Here is a 20,827-nt window from a genome sequence, read left to right on the forward strand (position 1 = left end):
TGTGTTTAACAAGCTGCCTAATTACCTGACCCCAGCACAGTTCAGAAGCAATATAAAAGGACTCTGGACCAGCCCTAGGAGAAGACACACTCTCTGCTAGGTAAGTGCTACACCTGTCTCTAGCAAGAGCTCTTCTTCAATAGGAAAATAAGGAATTGGGACAAAAAACCCGAAGTTTGCCTTTAGTGAGATTTACTTTTAGCCTGTTTCCATTTGACATATTTGACATATGTTTCCATTTGACATATTTCACTGTTAGATTATGGTTTATAAAATTATGTTGCTGAATAATGTTCTGTCAGTATTTGGTTTAATTATAGATTTTTCATTTATCAGTATTATAACTTGAGACGTTGTGCTGAAGTGTACCCATGCTAGAAGACAACTGTGACTGTAGTCTTCATTGAATAGCATTCTGCAAAAATTTATTTCTGTTACTTGTTAATAAAGAATTTCTATAATCTTACTACAGAATTAATGGCTAATTGACTAATTATCAAGAAGGTACTTATGGAATAATTATAAATTAGCAATTTTTCCTTGAACAGTTTTATTATTTATGTTTTTATCAAACTCATTTTTATATATAAAAAGATATGCACTGCATTTTTTAAACTATGAATTAAGTGAATTGCAGATAGTGATGTGAGATTATTTCTTTTTAGGAATGATGTCGTACCTGAAAGTTATGATCATATGGAACATACTTTGCTTATCCCTGGTGGTCCTTTCACTGTCCTTCATTCCAGAAGTGTCTTCTCAAGGTACTGTAACACACAAAGCTGAAGGGACACTGTCTAGGAGTGTGTGCCTGACACACATTAAGAATATTTCAAATGCATCTTCATAAAAATACTAAGTTCTAGAACTTTATTCAGACAGGAAATATGATTCAGTTTTCCATCACTGAATATTTTCATAAATAAATTTTAGTGTAGCATGGTCCTCTTTTTTTGAGGAACAGGATAAAAATATAAATGTAATGCAAAATGCGTATGAACCTATTACTTTTTCTGTAGATAGCCTACAGAGCCTCTTGCCTCCATACTGATGTATTTAGCCCTAGTGATTTGCAGTTTGATTTAGGAAGAATCTAACATGAGAATATCCACAAAGGTTGGCTAGAAATATTTCAATAAGCTCAGGGCAAGGAATGTCTCTACCTTGCTAAATGCTTTTCCATTAAATGCACCATTATTACACCACTGAAGCAAATTTGCAGAATTATTTGTCTAATGATATTCCAAGCTCTATAATTGTTTTCCTAACTAAAGTAACACTGTTATGGTGAAGCAGAACATGCTATCTGGCAAGTCCTGTGCTGTTGCAGTTCTCTGGTAGCTCCCAAATTTTCAGGGGAATAACACTGGGTATTACTTGCTGGTAGAAAATGATTTATTACTATTTGATAGCAGAAGGCACAATGTCATGTATCTGAGCAGCTCCTCAGGGCACGCCCCATGCCAGAGGTGGCCTTACACTGACCCCTTGATAACTGATGCCTTCCCACCCGTTTCAGCAAAAAACAAGACTTTTGCCAACAGCAACCAGGATCATTCAGGCATTTTCCTTACAAGTAACTGTAACTTACAAGTCATAAACTTAAGCAAGTGAATGAAGCGGTATAAGTATTGGACTACTATATATTATCTATATAACTATTGGATTTATTTTCCTTCCATAAAGGAAGAAGGGCTCAATATATCGGGCATATATCCATAAAGGAAGATGTCCAACTTGTCTTTTCAACTGCTGTATTAAGAGCCCAGCAACTCAAGTCCATTAATGTCTCCAGTTTTCCCTTGGTTCCACTGTTCTATTTGCAGGAAAGTGGTAACAAGCATTACAAGTACTGGCTGAAAATCACAGTATATGTAATAGATATAATATTTGTTATCCCATGCTCTTCCTTCAGACACACACACGTGGAGTGTGTGCTGTTAGAAATTGTCTTTGGTGTTGTGTTGTGTTACATGTTATCTCCTTGTTGTTGCTCAGTGTTTCAGCTGATTATCTGTTTGAGCTTGCTGATTGTTCAGCTTCTTTGTTTGTATTTAGGGACGCTTCAGTTGTGGTCCTGCATGTTTCATTTCCAGAAGAAGCTGATAGCTGGTTGTGTTAGCAGAGATTTCACAGAGGAAGGGGAGGGTTGCAGGGTGAACATCTGATTTGGCAGCAGAAGGTAGCAAGGCACTGCCAAGCTGGAATGCTCACAGGTTAAAGCAAGACACCTCCTGATGTCTTGCTTTACCACCTGTTATCTGCACCATTTCTTATTATCCAGCATTTCCCAACAGTCTGGCAGTAAAGCCATCGTGGGATGAGCTTCTCTGTTAGTCTGCTAGCAAGTAATCTTCTAATTAACAAACTGTACTTCATAGGAGTTGCAGGGCTAGAGCCCAACTGTTCTCAGCCTTTGAGCTGATACCAAATTCTTCCCTGACATCAAGGGAAAAAATATAGTGCAAGGAGTATGCAGATTTTGAAACTTCCAAAAAAAAAATGGCTTCAGGGAGCTGTATTTATTATGACAGTGCTCTCCAGTTTGCAAGTTAACCTGATTAAATGGGTTATTAGGAACAGCACTACCAAAAGTGAAAAAATCAGACACCTAGGGGGTCTGTCAGGTATGGAAGTGCACCTGCACACTTATTACCACACAGATGGTAAATCAAATTGGAGAATAAGTCAGCAAAGCTGATACACTGTCTAAGGGGCTAGTTTGGATTGTGTAGTCATACTACAGAACCAATCCTCAAGCATTCCTTAGTTTTCAGAAGAAATGAGTCAAGTTAGCTCAGTGGAAGACCCCTCTAACCTGAACACGTGCTGCTGCTGGTCCTCAGGCTGGCTCAGAGCAAACCTCTGGTCCCCACACCTTCAGGAGGGGTCATACCAGGCCCTCAGCTTCTGCAAGAGTGAGTGAAGAAACCACATTCTGTAGGGAAAAAAGAGAAGCTTTACTCCTTTTCCATTCAGCATTTCCTTAAGGACCTTTGTGGTTTGGCAAGGCTTTACACCAATGTTGTGTAATTTTAGATGAATCAAGCTGTACAGGGAGATGTGGGGCAGGGTATTCTAGAGAGCATGACTGCCAGTGTGATTTTAACTGTCACCACTACATGGAGTGCTGCCCTGACTTCAGGAAAGTCTGCACAGTGGGTAAGTTCCCAAACACAGCCAGTTCCTCTCCTCAAAATTCCCCTCCCAGCTCCCTACCACACCAGTGTCTCCTCTCTGAATGCTTAAATGTCTGTTGGTTTGCTGTGTCCTTGTTCCCTCTCATACATGTATTGTTGTCCCCCTCAAATAATCAGGATAACCTCTGGCAATCCAAAGAATATTGTGTATCCACAGGTTATTGCCAAGCAAAGAATCTCACTTTTTCACAAATGCAGAACTAGGCAAGATGGGCAAAAACAGTTTACTGTTTGTTTTCTACTCCTTAGTGCATTTGTACTGTATATGTCTGTCTCTTATACAAAGGAAAAAGTGATAAAAGGCAATTCAGGGTTTTGCAGAAAGAAATTCTGACATATTCCCACTCAAATTTAAGAAGTGTGGATGCTGTGGGGTCTAATCCAAAGCCAGGATGTCCTTCCATGGACAGAAATTGACTCTGGATCAGAACCATGTCCAGAGTCTGCTGGAAAAGGTGGTTGGATGAGTTATAATTTATGTTTTATTTATAGGCAAAACTGTACAATGTCAATAAACACAGGTTTTTCAAACTGCTTTACTGAGCATTTTCACAGGAATCACCAATGTCAGTGATTTGTTTAACAGTAGTTTGTTACACTACACTGTGGTTCCAGTGGGATATATAGGAGCAGCAAATACTTCTCAGAACCAGCAACACCACTGAGTGTTGTTCAAAATGCAGACCTAGCATTCCTTAAAATTCCAGTTCTGCTGCCCTGACACACACCAGGGACACTTTGCCCTTCGGTCTTCCCCATCCTCATTTTGCTTTGTGGGGAGCCATCAGTATTTCTCACAGCTGAAGATACAGAGTGAGGCATTTAAATTATGTAGGCTATTTATTCATTGTGGGTCAGATTCTAAAGATATTCTTGCTTCTACACAACATTTAACCAAAAGTTGAAGGCTAGAGGAAGTCTTCCCTGTTCTACTCTTAAGTGAGTGAGTCCAGGCAAGCACAGTAGGTGCCATCCTGAAAGGATGCAGGCAGCCTGGCTAAGGATTGTTGTCCAGTTGTTGTGGAATCAACACTGACTAAATGACAGAAATGCCAGACATTATTTATGAATAAAAATTTCCCTGAGATAATAAAAATAATTCTCACCTGTGCATGTGGGATGGATCCGCTGGCATCAACACTGATTCCACAACTACACTAATCCCAAAATGGTCAGAATCTGCCTATACAGTAATCCTAATTTTTCTAGATAGTGATTTAACTGTAAAACATGATTTTATGCCTTGTGTGCCACAGAGACAATGACTTCAAGAGAGATGTACATAGAGAAAGTGCTTTTTCTGAAGTCTGTAATAGCTGTGCACACTGTTTCTAACACAATGTGGTCGTTATTTGATATGAAATAGCAGTTTGGTCAGTAAAGTTTCAGAAGTTAACCAAAAATGAAATATTAAAATCATGTGGTTATTAATCATGTCAAAGCATGGAATACAGTCCTTTAGTGCTAATAATTTAAGAACTGTATTAAACAGTTCCAAAGTGGTCTCTTGGCGTAACTTGGTTAACTCGTTCACCCAATTAGGTTGCAGTGTTTGCCTGGACACACCAGGTACACTTGGTTGTGACCCAGTTAGGCCAATTATTTTTCAGAAATGCTTTGGTAGACACATCATTCTTGTTGTGAAGGGATACCCTGGTGAACACCTTCCTGCAAACCCAGCCCAGAATTTAAATATCACCACTGAGATCACTGATCTGTGGCTGGGGAAGTGGAAGCCTCCTACGGTGGGACCTGGCTAAAGTGAATGCAGTGGTCACGTTTTATTGCACTGTCAACCCAATGGTCTGGATTCACTGCCCTGGCACAGTGCCCTTCTGGATTTGCCTGATCCAAACCCCACAATTACAGACAAATCCTGGATCAGAGCAGGATAAGCGCCTAATTTTATGGAGCTGCTCTTGGCACCAGCTCGAGCAAAAGACTTCACTCTAGAGAGGTCCCAGCGTTCCACAAGGGCTGGCCCAAAGTCTGACTGTGCTGCTCTGCCTCTGCAGCCGCCTCCTGCGAGGGACGCTGCTTTGAATCCTTCGAGAGGGGAAGGGAGTGTGACTGCGATGCCGACTGCGAGCGATACGGCAAATGCTGCCCCGACTACGCCAAGCACTGTAAAGAGGGTAAGACATTTCTCCATCACTGTTTTGTCAAAGATATTTGAAGAGAGGTGCTTTGCTTTACCATAAACAAAACTATGTGGGCTTCGGTAACAACTGGACAAAAGAAAACAGAGCAAAAATAACAAAATCTAATCTCACAAACAAATTGGCCAATTTCTCAAGCATGAGCACTTAGTGGAAACATACAGGTAGGTATCCTGGAAGCCATCACCAAGATGTGAATTCTGAGGGTAAAGCTGTATTTTACATTAGGCTCTTCTGGCACTAGCCATGTTCTTAACTATCAGAGCCCTTACTCAGAATATCACATGCAAGGACAAGGTCTGCACATCAGTAATTGAATTCAATGAGAGAAGGAATCAGAACAGTTTTGTTTGGAAAAGACCGTTTGGGATCATTGTATCCAACCATTCCCCCAGCACCGCCAAGGCCACCACTAAAACATGTCCCTAAGTGCCACATTCCCACAGCTTTTTAATCCCTCTAGGGATGGGGACTCCACCCCTGCCCTGGGCAGCCTGGTAACCTAAACCACTCCTAGTGCTCCTGGGGGTCATTTACCCTTATCCTATCCCATGTTCCTGGGAGCAGAGCCCAACCCCTGCTGGCTGCCCTCTCTTGTCAGGGAGTTGTGCAGAGCCACAAGGTCCCCCCTGAGCTCCTTTTCTCCAGGCTGAGCCCCTTTCCCAGCTCCCTCAGCCTCTCCTGGTGCTCCAGCCCCTTCCCCAGCTCCGTTCCCTTCCCTGGACACTCTCCAGCCCCATAAGGTCTGTCTGGCCACGAGGGCTCAGAACTGGACACTGGACACTCCAAGTCCCTCAGCAGTGCCAGCACAGGGCACAGCCCTGGGCCTGTGGCCACACCAGGGCTGGGACAGCCCAGAGGCCACTACCTCCTGGTCCAGCTGGCTCACATTCAGCCACTGTCACCAGCACCCCCAGGGCCTTTTCCACTAGGCAGATGAATAAATGAATCGCAGTTACAGGCTGAGTTGATCTTATAGAAAAAAGGTTGGCGGTTCAACTTTATGAAAGGTTCAACTCCCTTAAAATCCCCACCCATCCAAAAGTGGGGAATGGCTACTCCGTGCTTTGCGATAGCAGTACCTGGACCTCCAGGATCACTTGCTGGGGGTCACCACAGTCACTGGCAGCATATTAGAGATGCACATCCTAGATTCTCCCCACCTCAAATCCAATGTGGGAAGAGCAACCCAACACAGAAACCCATCCTGTGAGGCAGGAGGGAGGAATTGGATGTTACATGTTCACACTGCAGCAAGAGAAAATTTAAGAAAACACACATTTTACCTTTAGGCTGCAAGTTTAATCCAGGGCAGAATCAAATTGACCTGCAGTCACCTCTTTTGTTCTGTCCTTTTCTGCAGAGCCTGGTGGGGTTTCAGCTGAGCACAAAGGCACAGATCTGGAGGTGCAGTCCCGCCCTCACATAGCTTTAAGGACACCAGCAAATGAACTCTAAAAAACAACAACAAAATATGTATCATTTCATCATGTCCTTAATCTTTCTGATACCTAAAGACCTAAATTAATTTCTGTCAACACACTTGATTAACGTGGTTTGACACCAGGTTGCTGCATCCACAGAGCATCCCACCTCCAAGGCAGCCAATTCCCAAAGCCTGCAGCATAACACACAACATAAGTCACAATTATCCTTTGGTTCTCTTCACCCAAGTGGTCCCCAAGTGCTGGGATAGTGGCTTGGCTTTGCCAGACAACTGCACAGTAATTTAGATTGAAACAGAGTTTCAGCATTTTTGACTGAATGTCTAGAGAAGTGTCTTGGATGCATATTGAGGTGAATTTGCTTCTTTTGAGGCTGCTTAATATTTCCCTCTTTCTGCTGCATTTATCACACCCAAACACTCACAAAGCACTGTTAAACCATTTCACTTCTTCAGTTACAATATGATGAAGAATCAATCAACCGTTCCTAATTGTAAAGAGTTTCTTCTGCATTGTACTAAACTTTGGTATCTTTTTATTTTTTTTGTCAAAAAATCCAGCAAACCATTGTACTCAGTATTTTACTATTTATACTATGTGTGAATAACTGGGAAATCTGTTAAAACCTCTTGGAATAAATCTGCTGTTTCAGCATCCTCTGAACATTTTTTTTCTGTACAGTAAATCCAAGTGTACAATGTATGTCCAGAGCTCACTGTTATCTTCCCTGTCCTCCAGAAGCTCTTTTTTCCCCTGAATACATGTACACACATAACCAAAATGTTCCCCTCACCAACAACTGGCTTTCAAAGGGGTCATTCATCTTCAAAAACAACAATATCTCCCTCTTCCTCAATAAAGGTTTCAGGATATAGTGCAATACCAACCTTCCTTGCTTTGAGCACTAGCTTGCTGTGAAAGTAAATCTTTTGACACCATGGTCATCCCATGGAGACAAAAATCCCATTCCTTTTGTAAAAATTACACACACCTCTGGCAGTTATCAGCTTCTTTGGTTGGATCAAAGTAATCTGGCCAATTCACTGAGCTCCACCACATTTCCTTCACAACTCACAAGTTCCTTCTACAAGGCTATGCTAGTAGGTCATTTCCAACTGTACGATTTGAGCAACAAAATATTACCTGACTCTTACTGGATGCAACTGAAATTCCATTCACTCTTCAGAGCTGGAAAATCTGAACACAACCTTCTATTTCTTCTAAAACTCAGCCTACTAGAAGTTAGCTTAATCCCCATGTTGTTTCCTTGGTCCATGACTGCTTTGTAGTTCCTGTCTCCTTCAAGGAAACCATTTATTTTAAAATGCCTCTCCAAAACAATCACTTGTGTAGAATTATCACATCTGAAAAACTGCAAGGAGATTATCAAAGTAAATTTTTGGCTAATGTGACAGCTCTCCTATTTCCACTAGAATTAGTTATCTGAAGTGAAAGTCAAGTAGTGAAAAGTCATCTGTAGTGAAAAAAACCCTACAAATTTTCAGAACATAGAGCTGCACTCAGAATTCATCTATTTTCCCTCCTCAAAATTGCCATTAGCTTATAATGCCTCACCTCAACCTTCTGGGAAAAATATTGTTCCTATCTGTGACGAAACACTTCAGGATCCAAAGAGTATTTTTGCTCTTTTTCACACAGGTAATTATGTAAAGAATCCTGTAGATAAAAAGAAACTTCATTTTAAAAGGAAGATGGTCACTGAAATTTTGTTATCACTCTTATACAGTTGACACCAAGCACCTGTAAAGATAAAATAATCTGTTAATGGAGCACTTGTCTCTTTCAGCACCCACAGAAAAGCCAACCCCGGAGACTCCTCCACCTCCAGATAACAAATCAACATCTAAAAGGTCCTCCACGGATGAGGAAGAGTCACCAGAGGAAGCTGTGGAAGGTAGGCAAGGATATGGATGTTACCAGGATGGGTGGTACCTGAAGGAACATTAAAGACCATTTCCTGCTCTGGAAATAGAAAGCTGATCCTAGACATTACCAGACAGTTAGCAAGCTTGGAAGCACTTGGTGTGTAAACTGATTACCTCACTGAGCCCTCAGGACTTTGGAGAGTTCACTCAGCACAGATGGCACAGAGTGGTGATGACTCCTGTGTCCCTACTGGATTTTCACACACATCCTCCAAAACCAGGGTACAGACCATTGTCAGTCTTGGACAGCATCTATGTCTGGCTGGCAGCACAGGAAAATGTCCTAGCAGGTTCCTCTAGCTTTAATCAAGCCAGGCCTTAACACTGCTTCGGAGAATACATGATTTATTTATTCTGACTGGAAAATATGCTGCTTTCCTGTGTTCTTTGGTACTGTGTTCCAGCATTTGAAGTGAAAACTCAGGACACCAGTTTGAACTGGAAACACAATTGAAAAGACACTAGAAGTCAGTCAATATTTTAATCCTCCCCCTCTTTTTGTTTAGATTTGTTTTAGATTTGGAGTACTTATTTTCTGCTGTTCAATTTCGTATTACAAAAAAACCCAACCAACCAAAAAAACCAAACCAAACAAACCCACCAAAAAAAAATCCCCCACTAACCAACAAGAACCCAAATAACCCAAAAACAATGTAGTGGGTTAAATGAAAGAAAATTAAGGAAATTCAAATAACCATTACCAGGATCCCAGCTGGACTGTTGTATTTCAGACATATGGGATGGGAGTGAAACCTATTCTGCAATACTTTTCTCATAGGAAACATGCAACATTTGTGAAAGCAGAACTAAACTGCAAAATCTCAGAGAGAGAACACTTAGGGAGAGATTGAAATGCAGAAGCATTTACTGTTTTTTTTTGCTGAATATCAACAATTTGACTCAAATCAATGAAATTATAAATACAAGCAAAGAGAGCCTTAAATCCATACATCACAATGAGGAAAACAATCCAAGGAATAAAGGTACAGCAGGAGCTGTGCATTCAGGAGTTATTTTCTTCCTGCTTCCCTACCTCTCTCCTCCAATTCCAGGTTGTTGGTGCAGGCTAAGTTATAATGTAGGGCAGTGGAATAAAACAAAATAACACTGAGAAGGGAACTGTTTTGTTAGAAGGACTATTTTATAAAGTGGCTTCCTTTCCGTGAAAGCAGCAGGAAACCCCACGCAGCCTCATCCACAAGCACCAAACTAAACGCTGAATCTGAGGCAGTGCCAGGTTTGCCAAAAGGGATCACCTGAAACCGAGCCGAGCTGCTGCAAAGTGCCATGCAGACAAAAGGAGCTCCCATTTTACCTGGTCCAGGTTGGTCATTGGTTGGTTTGGCCATTCAAAAAAGGTCTTGCTATTCCAAAGGATGCACCTATTGCTAATGGGTGAAATACATTTATAGGCAATACTTAACTGCATGGCAATTCGAATGGCTGAACCGAATTTGTATTTGTTTTGTAGATCCTGAAATCCAAGCGACCACCCCTGCTCCAACTACAGAAACTGCAGAGACAACCCCTGAGGCCACAGAGGAACCAGCGACCGAAGCTGACCCTCCAACTCCAGATACAACAGAAGATGTGACTCCTGATGCCACAGAGGAACCACAAACTGAATTAGACCCTACCGACATGCCCCTAACACAAGACCCAACGCCGGACACCACCGAGGAACCAGCAACTGACACTGAGCCTCCCACCACACCCACACCAGAGGAGACAAGCCCAGAGGAACCAACAACCCCTGCACCAGAGGAGACCACCCCTGAGGAGCCCACAACACCCACACCAGAGGAGACAAGCCCAGAGGAACCAACAACACCTGCACCAGAAGAGACAACCCCAGAGGAGCCCACAACACCTGCACCAGAGGAGCCCACAACCCCTGCACCAGAGGAGACAACCCCTGAGGAGCCCACAACCCCTGCACCAGAGGAGACCATAACACCTGCACCAGAGGAGACCACCCCTGAGGAGCCCACAACACCTGCACCAGAAGAGACAACCCCAGAGGAACCAACAACACCTGCACCAGAGGAGACAACCCCTGCACCAGAGGAGACAACCCCAGAGGAACCAACAACCCCTGCACCAGAGGAGACAACCCCAGAGGAGCCCACAACCCCTGCACCAGAGGAGACAACCCCAGGGGAGCCCACAACACCTGCACCAGAAGAGACAACCCCTGAGGAGCCCACAACACCTGCACCAGAAGAGACGACCCCAGAGGAACCAACAACCCCTGCACCAGAGGAGACAACCCCAGAGGAGCCCACAACCCCTGCACCAGAGGAGACAACTCCAGAGGAGCCCACAACACCTGCACCAGAAGAGACAACCCCAGAGGAGCCCACAACCCCTGCACCAGAGGAGCCCACAACACCTGCACCAGAGGAGACAACCCCAGAGGAGCCCACAACACCTGCACCGGAGGAGACAACCCCAGAGGAGCCCACAACCCCCACACCAGAGGAAACCACAACACCTGCACCAGAGGAGCCCACAACCCCTGCACCAGAGGAGACAACCCCAGAGGAGCCAACAACACCTGCACCAGAGGAGACAATCCCAGAGGAGCCCACCACCCCCAAACCTGAAGAGACAACCCCAGAGGAGCCCACCACTCCCAAACCTGAAGAGACAACCCCAGAGGAGCCCACCACTCCCAAACCTGAAGAGACAACCCCAGAGGAGCCAACAACTCCCAAACCTGAGGAGACAACCCCGGAGGAGCCCACCACTCCCAAACTTGAAGAGACAACTCCGGAGGAGCCCACAACTCCCAAACCTGAAGAGACAACCCCGGAGGAGCCAACAACTCCCAAACCTGAGGAGACAACCCCGGAGGAGCCAACAACTCCCAAACCTGAAGAGACAATCCCAGAGGAGCCCACCACTCCCAAACCTGAAGAGACAACCCCAGAGGAGCCAACAACTCCCAAACCTGAGGAGACAACCCCGGAGGAGCCAACAACTCCCAAACCTGAAGAGACAACCCCAGAGGAGCCAACAACTCCCAAACCTGAAGAGACAACCCCAGAGGAGCCAACAACTCCCAAACCTGAAGAGACAACTCCAGAGGAGCCCACCACCCCCAAACCTGAGGAGGCAACCCCGGAGGAGCCCACCACTCCCAAACCTGAAGAGACAACTCCGGAGGAGCCCACAACTCCCAAACCTGAAGGGACAACCCCAGAGGAGCCAACAACTCCCAAACCTGAAGAGACAACCCCAGAGGAGCCAACAACTCCCAAACCTGAAGAGACAACTCCAGAGGAGCCCACCACCCCCAAACCTGAAGAGACAACCCCAGAGGAGCCCACCACTCCGAAACTTGAAGAGACAACCCCAGAGGAGCCCACAACTCCCAAACCTGAAGAGACAACCCCAGAGGAGCCCACCACCCCCAAACCTGAAGAGACAACCCCGGAGGAGCCCACCACTCCCAAACCTGAAGAGACAACTCCAGAGGAGCCCACAACTCCCAAACCTGAAGAGACAACCCCAGAGGAGCCCACCACCCCCAAACCTGAAGAGACAACCCCAGAGGAGCCCACCACTCCGAAACTTGAAGAGACAACTCCAGAGGAGCCTACCACCCCCAAACCTGAAGAGACAACGCCAGAGGAGCCAACGACCGAAGCAGACTGTCCCACCACCCCCAAATCTGAAGAAACAATCCCAGATGAACCTACAACCCAGGCAGACTCTCCCACTTCCCCTAAGGCAGAGGATGATGACTCTCTGACCAGCCCTGCAGCCCCTGAGGCTGACGGCGCTGCCAGTGAAGCCACAGCTTCTCCAGGCAATGCTGCAACCACAACAGTTGGGAAGGACTCCTCCACACTTGAGGCAAGCACGATACTTTCAGATACCACAACGGAGAACAAAGAGACAACACCCAAGAAAGACAGAACTACTGTGCTTAAAGACATCTTCACAGCTGCAACTGGGAAAGACACAGTTATTGTAGCTTCTACAATTTCTACAGACACCAAGACTGCATCAACAGCAGCCACAGCTCCCTTGCCCAACCCCACTGTGCTGATAACAACCATTGAAGAAGATTCAACTCCTCAACCCAGTGAAGCTGTAACACCAAAAGAAAAAGAGACAACTTCAGACACTGAGCAGGCTGGGCCAACAGCAGACAAAGAAAGCCCAGGTGCTGCTTGTGTTATTGTGGAGATGACAACAACTGGTAATAAAGAGGTAACAACCATCAAAGAAATGGATACCACACCTGAAAAAGAAATGGAAGATGTCACTGAAAAGTCCCCTGGTATTGCTGAAGAAGAGGTAACTACAGTTACCAAAGAAACCACAACAAGGGATAAAAAGGACACAATAGAAGAAATGTATCTTGTGTCTAATGGGACATCCAAGCCAACAATTCATTTCCAGGAGATCACTGAGGCCGCAGAAGAGCCTCACCCAACTGAACCGGAAACTCTGCCAGAGAAAGAAGAGCCTGAGATAAATAAGCCTTTAATACAAGTTGGGGACCTGCCAATGTTCCCTGGAGAGACACAAGGTAAGTGCATTCCAGCAGGTATGAACGCATTAGTAACTCAAGGGAACATGGCAGTGTCCCATGGGCAGCCACAGCACCCCAGGTGCCTGTGTCCTGAATATGGAACCTCAGTTCTCAGCTGTAGAGTTAATTAAATCCTCCAGGTAGTTTAGAACATGATCTAAATTAACTGGTTTCAGTAATAGGTCCTACTGAAAATTGTTTTTCCCTAAGTTTCTCCTCCTCCTCTTTGCGAATGTAGAAGATGCAAACAGAGAAAAAGTCAAGGGAAAAAGATGAAAAATTTCTAAATCCCATTAAAAAATTGCTATAAGTCAGGCTGCATAACCACCCTCCCTCATGGTACCTAACCTGGTGTTTTGTAGCCACCTACTAAAAACACTATATAAAAGAGACAAGAAGTCTTTTGCTTCTGTGCTTTTTGCCACAGCCTTTTCCATGCCCTCTCTTTATTTTTATCAGACATAGCCTGCAGGTTTTTGGGCAGTTTTTCAGTCATATACTGAAAGATATTTTGGGGGGGAAGAATTAGGGGTTTAGAGGCAAAATTCTTGAATCTCAGTCTAAAAGAGATTCATATGTCCTTTAGATTTAACTGCATATATACATTTAAGTGAAAGAAAGTGTAATTTTTTTATATATATATATATATATATAAATATAATTTTTTTAAAAGAAATAACAAGAGGGAAGAGAAGCCACTAAAGCAGCTTAAAGGAACAATAAAATCCTAGGGTATGCAGCAAGTCCATGAGGGATGTAGCTTACGAGTTGTTTGTAGGCGTTTTCCTGAATTACAGGTACTTAGGTGGCAATAAGCAGAGACACTCACACACGGTCACTCGGCACTGCTGGGGCCGAAGCACCAGAGCCGAACTTCCCGAGAACTCGCCCCCGATGAAGAATTAATCCCTGGCCCACCGGCGGGGCGGAGGGGGAAAGCCTAGGCCGTTCTTGTGGAACCTAAAACAAACCCAGCCGGCTGTGTTTTGCAGAGAGGAAGAACGACGAGAAGGACCTGTGCAGCGGCAAGCCAGCGGACGGCATGGTGGCCCTGCCCAATGGCACCCTGGCCGTCTTCCGAGGTGAGACTGCTGCGAACACCCTCCACCCGCCCCGGCATGGCCCCGTTCGGCCTTCCCCTGCCCCAGCCCTCCTCCTCCCCCCTCGCCTTTGCCGAGCCCAATCCTTCACCATCACCTCCCGCTGCTCCTTCACCTGCCCCGTCACTCTTCTCTTTCCTCCTTCACCCGCCCCGCTGCCCTCACCCCTCACGGAACTCGCCGAGGCCCTGAGCCCGACCCCTCAGACCCCTCACGGGGAAGGCTCGGCCGCGCCCCCAGGGCAGGACGGCGATGTCCCCTCACTGTCCCCGGGGCAGGACGGCAATGTCCCCTCACTGTCCCCGGGGCAGGACGGCGATGTCCCCCCGCTGTCCCCAGGGCAGGATGTGTTGTCCCCGGAGGAAGGACGGCGCTGTCCCTTCACTGCCCCCGGGGCAAGACGGCGATGTCCCTTCACTGTCCCCGGGGCAGGACGGCGATGTCCCCGGAGCAGGATGTGCTGTCCCCTCACTGTCCCCGGGCAGGACGGCGATGTCCCCTCACTGTCCCCGGGGCAGGATGTGCTGTCCCCTCACTGTCCCCAGGCAGGACGGCGATGTCCCCTCACTGTTCCCGGGGCAGGATGTGCTGTCCCCTCACTGTCCCCGGGGCAGGATGTGCTGTCCCCTCGCTGTCCCCGGGGCAGGATGTGCTGTCCCCTCACTGTCCCCGGGGCAGGACGGCGCTGTCCCCTCACTGCTCCCGAGGCAGGACGGCGATGTCCCCCCGCTGTCCCCGGGGCAGGATGTGCTGTCCCCTCACTGTCCCCGGGCAGGACGGCAATGTCCCCTTACTGTCCCCGGGGCAGGATGTGCTGTCCCCGGCGCCCCTCACGCCTGTCACCCCCAGGTCACTATTACTGGCTGCTGAACGGCCGGACCCCGCCGACCACCAACCCCCGCCGCATCACCGACGGCTGGGGCATCCCCTCGCCCATCGACTCTGTCTTCTCCCGGTGCAACTGCGATGGGAAAACCTTCTTCATCAAGGTGGGAGCGGTCCCGGCGGGCAGGGGGGGCCAGGCTGAGGGAGCTGGGAAAGGGGCTCAGCCTGGAGAAAAGGAGGCTCAGGGGGGACCTTGTGGCTCTGCACAGCTCCCTGACAGGAGGGGACAGCCAGGGGGGTCGGGCTCTGCTCCCAGGGAACAGGGTGAGAGGAAAGGGTCTCAGGTTGCACTAGGGGAGGTTTAGATTGGTTACTGGGAAAAAAAAAAAATTGCTTAAACTTATTCCTCATATGTTTCCCCACCTGAAATAAAATGCTAATAAAATGCCTCTGCCTCATTAAAGCTATTATTTCTCAATAAATCACTCAGTCTTGGAATTCAAGCTGCCTGCTATATCTGTGAAAATTTAGGAGACTTAGAAAGGAAACCCCTTTGTTCAGTAACCCCTCTTAAAAATTTGCTGCTAAGATACTCTAGCCCTACTCAAAGGTTAAAAGGCTGCAGGAGGTATTAATAATGTTGTAGTAGTTTTATCTACTACAGTAGTGAATCCAGTCAGATTTACAATGTAGCTGTCAATGATAGTGCTTATTTATGGATTATTCTTCATGTTTGTTTTACAGATTAATAACCAGAAATTAACTAATTAGCTTCCTCTAAAGCTATTTTTTTTTCCTTAAATGCTCAGGGTCCCCTGTACTGGCGCTTCACTAATGGTGTTATGGATGCAGGCTATCCCAAACCTCTTGCAACTGGATTTGCAGGGTTAAGTGGGAGAATAGTAGCAACCCTCCCTGTGGCAAGATACAACAACAGACCAGAATCTGTTTACTTTATCAAAAGAGGTATGTCTTGTATTCCTGAAGTTTAGGGAATATTAAAAGATGTTTGCATTGCCTTAGTCAGGAATAAAACACTGTTTCTCTTGGCCCAAGACCTATTTCTTTCAAACACAGAAACACAAATGATGCCAGTGTTCCAGGTGCTGAAAAATAGCCTGAAGCCTTAAAAAATTTGTATTAGTAATTGGAGATCTTTCAGTGCATTTTAAACTAGGTCTGTAAGGGTGAGAATCCAGGAATCCAGCACCGTAGTGGCTAAACACTGAAGTAAGTTTTATCTGGTGGTCAAGCTGTTTAAGTCTCAAGTTAATTAGATAAGGGAAGGCTTTAATCTTTCTAGTTCATAACTGCATATGGAAATTTCCATCTCTGTTTCTGATTTCCTATTTTAAAGTAATTTCCTTAGCTTCCATAAATGCTGTACTGCCACCATAAGAATGTTATTTGTTAGTGACTTCCTGCATGTGATATGAAAATAATGACATTTTCATACCTGATCAAGCTGGTCATTGGGTGTTTTGCAGGATGGGAGGGGTGTGTTTATTTTTTTTAACTAACAAAACAAACGTGTGTTTTAGATGGGAACATGCAGCAGTACGTGTACAGACAAGAACCAGCCAAGAAGTGTCAAAGAAGGGCCCAGGTCACCATCAGATACCCAGCCTTTGTCCCCAGAGTTGTCATCCGGCGACGCTTCCAGCGTGCCGTGCGAATGCCGACCGTCATCCGCACCGTCAGGATCAACCCCCACTCCTCTGGTAATGTGGGCACTAAGCTTCTCTTACACAGATGCTGTCACCTCTGTAGGTTCTGACACAGCACTCTGTGTGGAAGGTTTTCATGGCTGTAGGGTGACACAGCCCTGTGACAGCCGCAGCAGTGCCACATTTCCTCATGGAAGGCTCCTTTTGCTTGCAGGAGTTCTGCGTAAGGAAATCCAAATGACAACCTACTGGAGAGGGCTCCCCAAAGTTGTCCACTCAACTCTGTCTGTGCCCAACCAGAACAAGCCCGATGGCTACGATTACTATGCCTTCTCTTACAGTAAGTAAAGCTAAAGCACAGCACTATGGAGCTCAAAAGACATGGAGGCGGGGAAGAAAAAAGCTCCTGTTACCACTTGTGGTACTACTTTCAGCACTGCTAGAAAGTCCTGAGAATTAAAATGTTGCCCATAAGCAAGAGATGTTTCTATTAAAAATCAGTAGTTACAGGACTAATGTACAGGACTAATGAAATACAGAGGTTCAAAGCAGTCAGCTGGGGAATGCATTGTCAGGGAGTTCAGCCTTGTAAGGTAACAAACGTTGCACTTTAATGAAGGATTATGGTAATGATAGACTGAAGTGTTTGGATCTTTACACAAAAAGTTTTTCAATAGCTTCTGTGGAACTGTTTCTGACAAAACAAAAAAAGGAAGGAGATGAACCACCTGACTTATCTCAAAAAATTATTTATGATGCTAATTAGGTAGACTCATTCCCCCAGCAAGGATCCCGTATAGGCATTCCTCAGAATTTCCTGCATTAAAAAAAAAAAAAAAAAAGCTCTAAGAACAAGTCGTACCCAAATACAGGCTATTAAAGTCCCTGTCAGTAAGATCCAATTCTTCACCTTGGAGGAATCAGCCTCACAGGCACCATGGACTTCCCACTTCTGTAATTAGTGCAGGATTGTTGTGGATGTAGTTTGATTTCCAAATTCTTAAGATTATTTCTGTGTTCTAGCAATACAAGAACATTCTTCCCTGCTCTTGGGACAGATTTAATTATTAGCAGTGTTATAAAACTTACTGCAACCAAGGACACCTGAAAAATAAAGCTGAGGATAGAATTTATTGTTGGAGCCTCTCAGCTCCCTGTATGCACAATGGAATGGAAAATCTGTTATTAAGGCCTGAGTGACATTAAAATGCAGGCTTGAATTTGTGTATTCTTCCCATGTAATAAATGTAGTTTCTGGAATTTAATCCTGACCTCTCTTCCTTTCAGATCGGTACTACAGTTTGGATATTGGCAAAAGAATAGCACGACCTGTTACTGCTATCACAGGAAAGACTGTATCCAAAGACTGGTACAACTGTCCCAGCAAGTGATGCACAGCAGGAGTTTAAAACAAGATGCCGTTTGAATGTCAACGTTTTTTTCTAATTTTATTAATAAAAGACATTGAAATGTGTGCACACAACTCTAAGTATGAAATGCTGCTTCAAGCTCTGGCTTCATTACACTAAGCAACCACAGGCAAACTGGCACTTTGTATACACAGCTGGAAGTACTTTACATTTCATTTAACTAATGTTTCCTCTGTTCAGTCCTCCTCTGCCTCCCATGGCATGAGTTACACCTGTGCAGGGAAAGAAAACAAGTGCATTAGTAAAAATCCTTCCTACCCTTTTAATCAGCCAGTGCGCAGGTTCATCCTTCCTAAAGGAATTGTGAGGGCAGTGGAGCATTCAAGGTTGTCAGGGCAGTTCCTTTCTAATACAGTTCAAGTTCCCCTCTCTCCCCCTAAGCCTGGTGACACATGCACATGTCACCCGTGTCATGTAAAAGGCTGGGGCTGACTTGTGATCCTGAGCCAAACCAATGAGCAGAGGATTCTTATAACTGATGACCTGAAATCAATCAGTCCCTCCTTTTTGTTACTAAAAAAAATGGTGACAGATAGAAGATGATCTATCCTAGTTCCACCTCCTTGTTTTTTTTTTTTTTTTTTCCCTTAAAATACCAGCTAATCTATATTTCAGTGCTAATACTGAGTCTTCTACAATGTTAAAATAATGCAGAACAATAAAATCCATCTAAGGCTTTTTCTTGATACAGAAGTTGCAGAAATTGTTTCTTGTCATGGTTTAACTCTATTGCACTGAAAACCCTGTAATACTTCTAATAAAGCTTTTTTTTTAATGAGTACACATTGATATAACTGGAGCCCTTAATGTACCAAATGGAAATTCCTCTAATGCTAAAACCAGAAGTTTCTAAACTGCTGTCCTTACAGGACTTTTGAAACCTTCCTTTAAAACTTTGAAGTATAAGATCTAATGCCCTTTACTTTCCCTCTAAATAAGGGAAAGGTGCCACTGCAGAAGGAAGTTTGCCTGTCTGAAACCTGCTCAGCCTAACACACTAAACCCAAACCAGAGCTCTTAGGGTCACAAGCCTGTCACCCACACCGGCTGCTGTGTCACTCCCTGTCTGCCAGCAAGGCCAGCCTGGACAGCTTCAGAGGTGGAAGGAGGAAAGGGCTGGAGTTTGCAGCAGCCTGGCTGGAGGCGGCCAGGAGCACTCACCCCTCTGCCTGTTGAACTGCCGGCCACGCACGCCCGTCCTCAGCGTCGGGGGCTGCAGCCGGACACGGCGCAGGGACTTGGGCTGAGTGCTGCTCGTGTCTGTGGGGAGAGCAGGGCAGAAAGGGTGGCTGTGCCTGCCAGGTTCTCACTCTTCATCTTGACATGTTTTGGTATGTGTTATGCATTTTTACTTTAGAATAATGAAAGCGCCCCCTTATTTCATTGACCTCTCCTCTAATATAAATAAAAGCTTCAAAACAAATAAGTCTGGGACTTCTTTTGCTATCTACACAAGGGGGTTATTTGGTAACTCAATAGAGATTAACTTATTGTTGTTTCACGATTTAATAAAAAATATTTTTAAAGCTGATATCAAATATGCCACTGGATAAATCAGCAAAGTATCAGTAACATTTGCTCCTTGAATATTCTTACTTGGCCTACTCCAGTTACTGCAGTCCAAAGAAAAATGGTTTGCCAAAGTACCAAAGAATTTATATCAAAATATGATCTTGCTCTAAGAGAATCTGGGGAAACTTTAGAGGCTCTTCCAGTGACTAAAGGGGCTCCAGGAGAGCTGGAGGGGGACTTGGGACAATGGCCCATACAGACAGGACAAAGGGAGAATGGCTTCCCACTGACAGAGGGCAGGGTCAGATGGGATATTGGGAAAGAATTATTCTCTGTGACAGTGAGGAGGCCCTGGCACAGGGTGCCCAGAGAAGCTGTGGCTGCCCCTGGATCCTTGGAAGTGTCCAAGGCCAGACTGAGCAAGCTTGAAACAACCTGGGCTAGTGGAAGGTGTCCCTGCCCATGGCAAGGGTGGGACTGGATGGGCTTTAAGATCCCTTCCACCCCAAACCATTCTATGAGTCTGTGATTCTAAGGGTTTTATATTATTTTCTGTATCCTGACTACCAGCCATGATGCTAGACAAAGGAATCCCCACTCTTAATGAAAAGGTACAAATTGTTATTGTGATTATCCTGTACCTGCAGATGAACTTGAAGGAGGATCCTGACTAGTTGAGGGAAGATCTGACTCATCAGACGCTTGAACAGATTCTTCTTCTTGCTGGCTATCAATTTCTAGACCTGCTTCTGAAGTAATGCTAGAAGGGAAGGAGGGAGAGGAGAACAATGTAAGTGTATTTGCATAGTTTCAAAAAGGTCCAGAAAAAAACCTCCTGTCTTGGTGCACAAAGATTCAATGAAAATCAAAAGTAAAATATAGCATAAAATGATAAGCTGTCCCCATTTAGATATTTACTTCATCGTAATACAAAATACAGCTATTATTATAAATATTAAAAATTGCACTTGTAAAGCAAAAGAGAATTATTTGTCTA

At 45.2% G+C, this 20,827-nt stretch overlaps 2 protein-coding genes and 1 long non-coding RNA gene across 6 annotated transcripts in view; 2 read left to right on the top strand and 1 right to left on the bottom strand.

The window, feature by feature from the left end:
• The first annotated feature begins 673 nt into the window (after nt 1–673).
• Nucleotides 674–6,758, top strand: LOC136364695 (uncharacterized). The gene is made up of 3 exons (XR_010744201.1): nt 674–764; nt 5,216–5,335; nt 6,723–6,758. It is a non-coding gene; the product is annotated as an uncharacterized lncRNA (long non-coding RNA).
• A 1,831-nt stretch (nt 6,759–8,589) lies between these two features.
• On the top strand, nt 8,590–18,362 carry PRG4 (proteoglycan 4). Its single transcript, XM_066325528.1, has 8 exons — nt 8,590–8,719; nt 10,222–13,293; nt 14,289–14,378; nt 15,246–15,385; nt 16,031–16,187; nt 16,763–16,942; nt 17,103–17,228; nt 18,176–18,362. The coding sequence occupies exons 1-8, from the start codon at nt 8,590–8,592 to the stop codon at nt 18,277–18,279; spliced, it is 3,999 nt and encodes a 1,332-aa protein (XP_066181625.1). The 3' UTR covers nt 18,280–18,362.
• The window catches only part of TPR (translocated promoter region, nuclear basket protein), a 34,466-nt gene continuing 31,948 nt past the window's right edge, over nt 18,310–20,827 (bottom strand). For all 4 annotated transcript variants that reach the window (XM_066324686.1, XM_066324688.1, XM_066324687.1 and 1 more), the window contains exons 49-51: nt 20,472–20,590; nt 19,480–19,578; nt 18,310–18,530 (exon numbers count right to left, since the gene is read on the bottom strand). In XM_066324686.1, coding sequence (XP_066180783.1) covers nt 18,475–18,530; nt 19,480–19,578; nt 20,472–20,590 — 274 coding nt within the window. In that variant the 3' untranslated portion in view covers nt 18,310–18,474. The remainder of the gene's footprint in view (nt 18,531–19,479; nt 19,579–20,471; nt 20,591–20,827) is intronic.

Source organism: Sylvia atricapilla, chromosome 9 (assembly GCF_009819655.1).
Source record: "Sylvia atricapilla isolate bSylAtr1 chromosome 9, bSylAtr1.pri, whole genome shotgun sequence".
Classification (NCBI taxonomy): domain Eukaryota; kingdom Metazoa; phylum Chordata; class Aves; order Passeriformes; family Sylviidae; genus Sylvia; species Sylvia atricapilla.